Below are 10107 nucleotides of genomic sequence, written 5' to 3'. Positions count from 1 at the left end.
GTTGACATGTACTATGTCGACGTGACAAAAAGTCGACATGAGTTTTTTTTTTATGGGTGTCGTTTTCTCCATAAAGTGACGGGGAATCCCAATTAGTGCACCGTGTCCCCTCGCATGGTTTGCTTCGCTCGCCATACTTCAGGCAAGGTGACTCACTCCGCTATCACTGCGCTCAGCACAGGTTACCGTTCCCAGTTCATGTGGATCATAAAGTATGAAAAAGTAGAATTTTTTTTAAATAATTGTGATAAACTTATGTCAACCTTATGTCGACCCAGTGACCACGTCGATCTATAAACCATGTCGACATAATGAATGTCGACCAATAGTGGTCGACCTAACGAGTGTCAACCTAAGTACTATCGACCTAGAGACCGGATACCGTGTGACCTTCCCTGGGTCTGATCTGTATAATAAATGTGTTTTCTCTCAGACACATCTCACTTTCACTTTCTCTCTCAGCTTTCCTAATCTCTCCAGTCACTCCCTGCCTGGTAACTGCTGATCCTCTGTCTGCTCATTTTCCTATTGGTCAGAGACCCAGACACCATCCAATCAGCAGTGAGACTACACCCCCTGTGTACAGCATAACTGAGTCTCTGGGTGACACACTATTATACTTGTTGTGAGTTACTGTCCAGGACGTTTCTTCTGTTACTGATCCAGGTCACCCCAGTATATCACCCACAGGAGGACGTCACCCCAATATATCACCCACAGGAGGAGAGAACCCTAATATATCACCCACAGGAGGACGTCACCCCAATATATCACCCACAGGAGGAGAGAACCCGAATATATCACCCACAGGAGGAGGTCACTCTAATATATCACCCACAGGATGATGTCCTCCCTCTTTCTGCTTATTCTGGGGGTGTCAGGCGTCTGCTCTGGTGAGTATGAGGGGGAGCAGGTATATAGTAACATGTATGTGTGTTATGTTACTGCAGTATCACTAGTAGGGGAGTGTCAGTGTGTAACTGGATGGTTTTATTCCTATTATTATTATTATTATTATTATTATTATTATTATTATACAGTTATTACTCAGTGCTGTACTCACTGAGGGGTCTATGAGACAAATAAATAACATACAATGACATGACATAGGAAGAAGATGGTCCTTCCCGCGTGAATCTAGGATGTATGGGGAACATTTAGTACAGGAGGTAGCAGGGATTCGGTGAAAGCCGGACCGGACCCGTTTCCGGAACGCCGGACCGGATCAGCTCCCTGCAGCGACCTCTGCCGCTGGGGAGCTGTGAAAGTGCGTCCCCGTCCGGGGGGCGTGTCCGCGACGGGTTGTCAGTGGGGAGGCTCCCGCACGAAGCTGCTGCTGCACTGCTAGGAGGCTGGCAGCCCAGCACAGTGGCGCTGTCTGTACGCTGTTGTCACACAGGGAAACGCTGTGCAGGGCTGACAGCCTCCTATCTATCCCACTGATAATACTACACTCGGGCAGAGGGAGGGAGGGGGGAGAACGGAGATAGCTGCTGGTGCTGCAGCTCATCTATTTGAAACACTGGCTTCATAGGGAGGGGGATTTTTTTTTCTTAGTGCAGTATAAATATAAATAAATAATTAATAATAAATGACCCCTTGCCCATTGTTTTTGTTGGAAGGGTAGGGGGTGTGACCACGCCGCCTTTGTAAAAAATATAATTAAAACTAATATTTATGAGCAGCGCCACACGCAGTGGTGCCGAGAGGTGGGTAATCAGGTATTAATTACCCCGTCCCAGGCTGCTGGAAGGGCCCGACAAGGGAGTCCACCTCCCCCTTCCCAAATATACTTACTCTTGGCGGTACTGGGCAGCGTCCTGTAGTGCACATGCGCCATGTTCCCAGATGTCACTGGGCAGATGGCGCCGTCGGCCGTAGAGGAAGGACCTGCTTCCGATCAATCAACCTGGCCCCGTTGAATAAATTGCACACAATTAGTACTTTACATGCCCCAATTTAGGCCACAACCCGTTACATTACTGCATTACAGGGTGTCGGAACAGGGCGCATATCACCTTAGATACCCGTTCCGGGTACTGGAACATGGCTCAAACCATCTTAGACAACCGTTCCGGGTGCCGGAACAGGATGCAGACCACCTTAGATAGCTGTTTCATGTGTCGGAATGGTGTGCAGGACACCCAGACAACCTTAAATAGCTGTTCAGGGTGCCAGAATAGGGCGTAGACCCCCTTAGATACCTGTTCCAGTTGCCGGAACAGGACTCAAACCATCTTAGACAACTGTCCCGGGTGCCGGAACAGGATGCATACCATCTTAGATAGCTGTTTTATGTGCCGGAAATGGTGTGCAGGACACCTAGATAACCTTAGATAGCTGTTCAGGGTGACGCTTGAGGGCAAATGTATTGATCAGCCAGTGGCAAAACATTGTATGCAGCACCAACATGGCCTTTCTACACTGAGACACAAAATGCTTGATCATGTGCCTGCTGATCTGAGAGGTGGTGATAGAGGAAAAACTTTATTGCAGAAAGAGGCAAAATGGATACACTTGCTGAATACTGTGTCCCCTATGGGTTACATGAAACTCTATCCCTATCGTGCTTCTTATAAGCTTTTACTGCACTGTGGGGGTCATTCCGAGTTGTTCGCTCGCTGCCGTTTTTAGCAGAATTGCGATCAGGCTAAAAACCGGCAGTTATGCGCATGCGTATGGGCCGCAGGGCGCACGCGCTAAGTAATTTCACACAAAACTATGCATTTTTACACAGGGCCGAGCAACGCTTTTCAGTCGCTCTGCTGATAGGTGAGTGATTGACAGGAAGTGGGTGTTTCTGGGCGGAAAATGAGTGTTTTCTAGTAGTGTGCTAAAAAACGCTGGCGTGTCAGGCTAAAACACAGGAGTGGCTGGAGAAACGGGGGAGTGGCTGGCCGAACGCAGGGCGTGTTTGTGACGTCAAACCAGGAACTAAACGGACTGAGGGGATCGCAGTCTAGGAGTAGGTCTGGAGCTACTCACAAACTGCAAGGAAATATTTAATAGCAGAACTGCTAATCTTTCGTTCGCACTTGAGCTAAGCTAAGATACACTCCCAGAGGGCGACGGCCTAGCAATGCTGCTAAAAGCAGAAAGTGAGCGAACAACTCGGAATGACCCCCTGTGTGAGTTCATTTAAGAGATGTTTTAAAACATGCTGGAATTGCTACATTTTAGTAATTTAGTAACTGTATGATCACCCGACAATTAGTTACATTTGTACATATTGCTCTTTTCACATTTGTAATGTGAATACTGTATAATTGTATTTTGACTATTTGATGTACTTGTTCCGCTTTGTATAACGTTTCCTTGGTGATGGACACAGGGGTGCCGTTATATGTCTCCACCCAGGCAGGTGTGCCACAGGTGAGGGAGATTGACCGGATATTGGATTAGGGGGGCGTGTCTGACATTGCCCATTAGGTGTGCTCACTAGTATAAATGTATGTTGTGTTCATTATGTTCTTTATTCCTGACGAAGGTTGAATAAACCGAAACGTTGAAAGAAGACAGGTGTGTTGTCCTGGGCTTACTTTTAAAAGTCTGTGAATGCCGCCAATACTCTGTGCTGTAGATAGATAGATAGATAGATAGATAGATAGAAAGGATGTAGTTGGCATCCCAACTTTTGGGGTCCCGTCAGGAGCCCCCCCACAACTGTCAGAATGCCGAGGCCGGAATCCCAACAGCCAGATGTAAGTATTGCAGGAAGGGTTAGGGCTAGGCTGTGGGGGGAGGGTTAGGGTTAGGCTGCGGGAAGGTAGGGGTAGGGTTGTGTCCACCTGTCGGGATTTTGGCAGTCAGGATGCCGCTGTAGCTATTCTAACCAACGGCATCCTCACTCCCAGTATCCCGTACCCAACCCATATATATTTATATACAATGTGAGGACATGAGGTCTGTGACAATGTATATAGCTATGCCTCATTTCCCATGTCATATATGTACTTTTTATACCCATATCCGTATACATTCAATTCATATGTTTGTTCGTTCTCCAATACTGTGTTTAAATCAATCTTAGTATTGTTAATATATGTAATTGTGTTATGTTATCTGTTACCCTGTAGATAATGTATTCATGTTAAGGTGCATACCAACAGTGAGATCCTGGCTATGCCCGATATTGACTATGAGATTTCCCTTGAACTCTCCCAGAACCCAGATACCACAGATTGTACAGAGTTTGACTATCTGTACTTTCGATTTTGTCTATGTATGATTTTGACTAAGTGCCAATTGTGACTATACTTTGTACTAGATAATACACTAGATAGTCAAGATTGACTTGCCTGTACAGCCTATCTAGCCTTGAGATATCGACCCTGCGGGAGTGCACATCGGGATCGAATCTGTATCGCAAGTTGCCTAACACCTTCAGATGTGCACTAACTTTCCTTAAGATTTTAACTATGGCCCTCATTCCGAGTTGTTCGCTCGTTATTTTCTTTCGCTTCGGAGCGATTAGTCGCAAACTGCACATGCGCAATGTTCGCAGTGCGCCTGCGCCAAGTAAATTTGCTCAAAAGTTTGGTATTTTACTCATGGCGTTACAAGGTTTTTTCATCGTTCTGCTGATCGTAGTGTGATTGACAGGAAGTGGGTGTTTCTGGGCGGAAACTGGCCGTTTTATGGGAGTGTGTGGAAAAATGCAGGCGTTTCAGGGAAAAACGCGGGAGTGTCTGGAGAAACGGGGGAGTGGCTGGGAGAACGCTGGGTGTGTTTGTGACGTCAAACCTGGAACAAAAAGGACTGAACTGATCGCACTGGAGGAGTAAGTCTCGAGCTACTCAGAAACTGCTAAGAATTTTCTATTCGCTATTTTGCTAATCTTTTGTTCGCAATTCTGCTAAGCTAAGTTACACTCCCAGAGGGTGGCGGCTTAGCGTGTGCAATGCTGCTAAAATCAGCTAGCGAGCGAACAACTCAGAATGAGGGCCTGTATCGTCAAAATCTTACAGATTCATCTCACTGTGTGTACACTAGTGATGAGCGGGTTCGGTTCCTCGGGATCTGAACCCCCCCGAACTTCACCCATTTTACACAGTTCTGAGGCAGACTCGGATCTTCCCGCCTTGCTCGGTTAACCCGAGCGCGCCCGAACGTCATCATCCCGCTGTTAGATCATCCAAGTTAGATCAGGGAAGCCGAGGCCTCCATGCTTACGGGGTAGTCTTAATTTGGAGTAGGCTATTCAAGGACGTTTCCCTTGCCACAGAAAGCGGGAGAAGTAAGAATTCAAAAGTTGTACATCTTTCTTGAAAAGTCTAATCGGTAGCATCTGCATTACATAAAAGATTTTTGGAAATAAAACACTTTTAATGGCTGCTAATCTGCCTAGAAGGGAGATAGGAAGAGACATCCAGTTGTCTAGATAACTTTAACCCCTATCAATGCCAAGATTAAAAGCTAAGTTTATAAAGGTCCGATAAATCTGCTGATATATGTATACCCAGATACTTAACAGAGGACTGAGAAATATGAAAGGACTGAAGAATAGGAAGTGATTGAAAAAACGAGGGTGGGCCATGGATAGGGAGAATCACTGATTTATCTAGGTTGACCTTATAGCCAGAAACAGATCCAAAAGAGGAAATGAGATTTAGGGCAGCTGGGAGAGAGGAAGTTGGATTGGACAAAAAGAGAACCATGTCGTCTGCGTATAATGAAACCTTCAGTTGTTTAGACCGGATAGTAACGCCCTCAATTGACGTTGAGTTACGTATTGCAATCGCCAGTGGTTCTATGGCTATAGCAAATAATAGGGGGGATAGAGGGCAACCTTGTCGTGTTCCGCGGGAAATAGAAAAGGAAGACGAAAGAGAGCCATTGCAGGAAATTTGTGACTGGGGGGTATGGTATAATGTTTGTAGAATGGATATGAAAATGGGGGGTAACCAAACAAACGCAAAGTGGAGAAAAGATAGTTCCAATCTACTAAATCAAATGCCTTTTCGGCATCAAAAGAAACAAGCATCTTAGGGGGAGCTGAATTAATAGAAATCGAGTGATGAATCATTGCCAAGATTTTACGGACATTAACAACTGAATGCCTACCTAAGACAAATCCCGTCTGGTCCGGATGTATAATTTGGGGGGGGAAGATATAGTTTCAGTCTGTCAGCTAGAATCTTAGTAAACAATTTGTAATCAAAGTTTAGTAAGGAAATTGGTCTGTAAGATCCTGGTAGGGATAGATCCTTACCCGGTTTAGAGAGTAATTTAATGATTGCCGAATTAAAATAAAGAGGCACAGATTGAGTACTGATTATGTTATTATAGAACGCCACCAAATTTTCCCCAAACCTAGGTAGTAAAATCTTATATAATTCTGCTGTTAGGCCATCCGGACCAGGGTGTCACGATCCGGGTATCTGGACGCCATTACTTACCCTTCAGATGCCTCCTAAGGCGGGCTCAGCGTTCCAGGACCGGATTCCGCTGTTCCTGAGTTTCCACATGCAGAGTGTCAGAGTGGTGTTTTCATCAGCCGCGGCCTCCGCTGTGCCCGCGTGGTTAAATGTGCATCTATCAGCCTGGCGTCTCCTGTCTCCGGTGGCCGGCGCCGCCATTACTGTTTCCCAGACCACATGGATTACAAACCAAACTTCCCTCCAAGTGTCTGCATGGGCGCAGCCATCTTGGATTCTGTCATCTGATCATTTCCACCAATCTGCTGTCTGTATTGTTGATTTGCATAATTGCCTAGCCAACCCCTTCCTTGCTGCAGGTATAAGTAAGCTGTGCCTGAGCAAGGAAGACGTCAGTGCTTTGGTTGTCAAACCTAGTTCCTGTTTGTCTCTCTCCTGTGATTGTCTTCCAGGTTCCAGCTCCTGTCTCAAGACTTCCACCATAGAGACCCGCACCAGCATTCCACCTGCGGTGTAGCCTGACTCTCCAATCCATTGTGGATTCATCTGTTTCCAGCTACAACATTACCTGCTTCCAGCTCAGCTTCCAGCAGAGTACAGCTTCCCTTAAAGGGCCGGTGTCCTTTCTACACTTTACCACTCTCCACCGGTATTATTATTTCTCCGCTCTCAAGTTCTACATTTCAGTTCATATTTCATCGCTCCCAAGTTCATTTATTATTTAACTGGTTCCAGCCAGTATCCACTCCGTGCTAACAACAGTCTGGTTCCAGCCAGTATCCACAGCAGCTGTTTTACCTTCAGCAACCCAGCTTTTCCTGGAACACCAGCTGGCACAATCCTGGGTTATCTCCATTGCTACAGTCAGGCCTGGTAAGGACTTTCCATCTAGAAGATCATAAGAACTATCTCACACTACCAGTGCCCTGTGGCTCCTGCCATCCTGTAGTACTCAGGAACTGTATTTATTCTTTGCTGACTTTTTACGTTTTCTTTTACTGCTGCTGTGTTGCGGAGTTGTCATAATAAACATCATTGACTTTTATCCAAGTTGTCGTGGTCACGCCTTCGGGCAGTTATTATTCATGTTACTTACATGTCCAGGGGTTTGATACAACCTCCCAGGTTCCGGTACATCTCAGCCCCTGCAACTGAGGCTGCCTCCCGTCAGCTCAGGCCCTCAGTTGTGACAGTAAGCACTGACCTAATGAATCCAGCCGGAGACCAGGATCAAGCGGCCAGGCCGATGCAAGAACTGGCAGCCCGACTAGAACATCAGGAGGCTGCAAAGGGCCACATCATCCGCTGTCTCCAGGATCTCTCTACTCGGCTGGATGGGATTCAGACAACTCTCCGTGGATCAGGCGCGTCTGGTGCGTCAACCACAGTGACTCCAGCTATAACCCCACCCACCTTACCCATTTCTGCTCCACGTCTTCATCTTCCAACGCCAGCAAAATTTGACGGATCTCCAAGATTCTGCAGGGGATTTCTCAACCAGTGTGAGATTCAGTTTGAGCTACAACCTGGCAATTTTCCCAGTGACCGTACAAAAATTGCCTACATTATTTCTCTTCTCAGTGGCTCAGCCCTTGATTGGGCATCACCGTTATGGGAGAGGTCCGACACCCTGCTATCTTCTTACACTGCATTCGTGTCAACATTCAGGCGCATCTTCGACGAGCCAGGCCGGGTAACTTCAGCTTCGTCTGAGATTCTCCGTTTACGCCAGGGATCACGTACTGTAGGACAATATCTTATACAGTTCCAGATCCTGGCATCCGAACTGGCATGGAACGATGAGGCCCTGTATGCTGCATTCTGGCATGGTTTATCCGAGCGTATTAAAGATGAGTTAGCTACCAGAGACTTACCCTCCAAGTTAGATGAGCTAATCTCACTTTGTACGAAAGTTGACTTACGTTTCAGAGAGAGAGCAACTGAGCGTGGAAGATCATCTGCTCCAAAATCTTCTGCTCCTCCTCCTCGCCAACTGTCACCAACTAAAGATGAACCCATGCAAATTGGCCGTTCCCGTTTAACTCCTGCTGAGCGCCGAAGACGTCTCTCCGAGTTTCTCTGTCTGTATTGTGCAGCTCCGTCTCACACCATTAATGCCTGTCCCAAACGTCCGGGAAACTCCAAATCCTAGCTCGCCAAGGAGAGGGCCGGCTAGGAGTAATGATCTCCTCTCCATCTCCTCAAGATTGTAAACTCCCAGTCTCGCTTCAAGTTGCTCAACGTTATCAGAACGTCATTGCCCTCCTGGATTCCGGAGCAGCTGGGAACTTTATTACCGAAGCCTATGTTAAACGGTGGTCCCTACCCACCGAGAGACTTCCTTCGTCCTTTTCCTTAACTGCTGTGGATGGCAGTAAAATTTTTGATACAGTTATTTCTCTAAGGACTCTACCAGTTCGTCTGAGAGTGGGAGTTCTTCATTCCGAACTTATTTCACTTTTAGTGATTCCAAAAGCCACACATCCTGTGGTCCTGGGCCTTCCATGGCTCCGTCTTCACAATCCTACAATTGATTGGACGACTACGCAAATCCTGGCATGGGGTTCCTCCTGTACTAAGACATGTTTGTTTAAAGTGTTGCCTGTCTGTTCTTCCTCCCCCAGGTCGTCTGATGTTCCACCTCCTCCATATCAAGATTTCACGGATGTGTTCAGTAAAGCTTCTGCTGATATCCTTCCTCCTCATAGAGAATGGGACTGCCCGATTGATCTCGTTCCAGGGAAGGTTCCACCTCGAGGCCGAACTTATCCGTTGTCTCTCCCCGAGACGCATTCTATGGAGGAATACATTAAAGAGAACCTAGCAAAGGGGTTCATTCGACCTTCTTCCTCTCCAGCCGGCGCAGGCTTCTTTTTTGTAAAGAAGAAAGATGGTGGTCTGCGGCCGTGCATCGACTACAGAGGTTTGAACGACATTACCATCAAGAACCGCTATCCTTTACCCCTGATTACTGAGCTCTTTGACAGAGTTAGCGGAGCTACCATCTTTACAAAGCTGGACCTGAGAGGTGCATACAATCTCATCCGGATCCGTGAGGGTGACGAGTGGAAGACCGCATTTAACACCCGTGACGGACATTATGAGTACCTCGTCATGCCCTTCGGATTGAGCAATGCTCCAGCTGTCTTCCAGCATTTCGTCAATGAGATCTTCAGAGACATTCTATACCGTCATGTCGTGGTCTATCTAGATGATATCCTCATTTTTGCCAACGATTTAGAGGAACATCGTTTCTGGGTAAAGGAGGTTCTGTCCCGTCTCCGTGTCAATCATCTCTACTGCAAATTAGAGAAATGCGTCTTTGAAGTCAAGTCCATTCCGTTTCTAGGGTACATTGTGTCCGGTTCCGGACTAGAGATGGATCCTGAGAAACTACAAGCAATCCAGAATTGGCCGGTACCCTTAACCCTCAAAGGGGTCCAGAGGTTCTTAGGGTTCGCCAATTATTACCGAAAGTTTATACGAGACTTTTCCACCATTGTGGCGCCTATTACTGCTTTCACCAAGAAGGGTGCTAACCCGTCCAAGTGGTCTGAAGAAGCCATGCAAGCTTTTCATCTTTTAAAACAGAGGTTCATCTCTGCACCTGTCCTGAAACAGCCTGACATCGACTCTCCTTTCATCTTAGAGGTGGATGCCTCCTCCGTTGGAGTAGGAGCGGTGTTATCTCAGAGGGCTAAAGATGGTCATTTACATCCTTGCAGTTTCT

The 10107-nt window shown here is 46.8% G+C and overlaps 1 protein-coding gene across 3 annotated transcripts in view; it reads left to right on the top strand.

Moving 5' to 3' along the window:
• The first annotated feature begins 580 nt into the window (after nucleotides 1-580).
• The window catches only part of LOC134949559 (H-2 class I histocompatibility antigen, Q9 alpha chain-like), a 342846-nt gene continuing 333319 nt past the window's right edge, over nucleotides 581-10107 (top strand). The window contains exon 1 of one of the 3 annotated variants that reach the window (XM_063938216.1): nucleotides 581-893. In XM_063938216.1, coding sequence (XP_063794286.1) covers nucleotides 842-893 — 52 coding nt within the window. In that variant the 5' untranslated portion in view covers nucleotides 581-841. The remainder of the gene's footprint in view (nucleotides 894-10107) is intronic. The other 2 variants (XM_063938218.1, XM_063938217.1) reach the window with 2 other exon arrangements.

Source organism: Pseudophryne corroboree, chromosome 8 (assembly GCF_028390025.1).
Source record: "Pseudophryne corroboree isolate aPseCor3 chromosome 8, aPseCor3.hap2, whole genome shotgun sequence".
Classification (NCBI taxonomy): domain Eukaryota; kingdom Metazoa; phylum Chordata; class Amphibia; order Anura; family Myobatrachidae; genus Pseudophryne; species Pseudophryne corroboree.
This window is presented reverse-complemented; position numbering and strand designations above follow the sequence as displayed.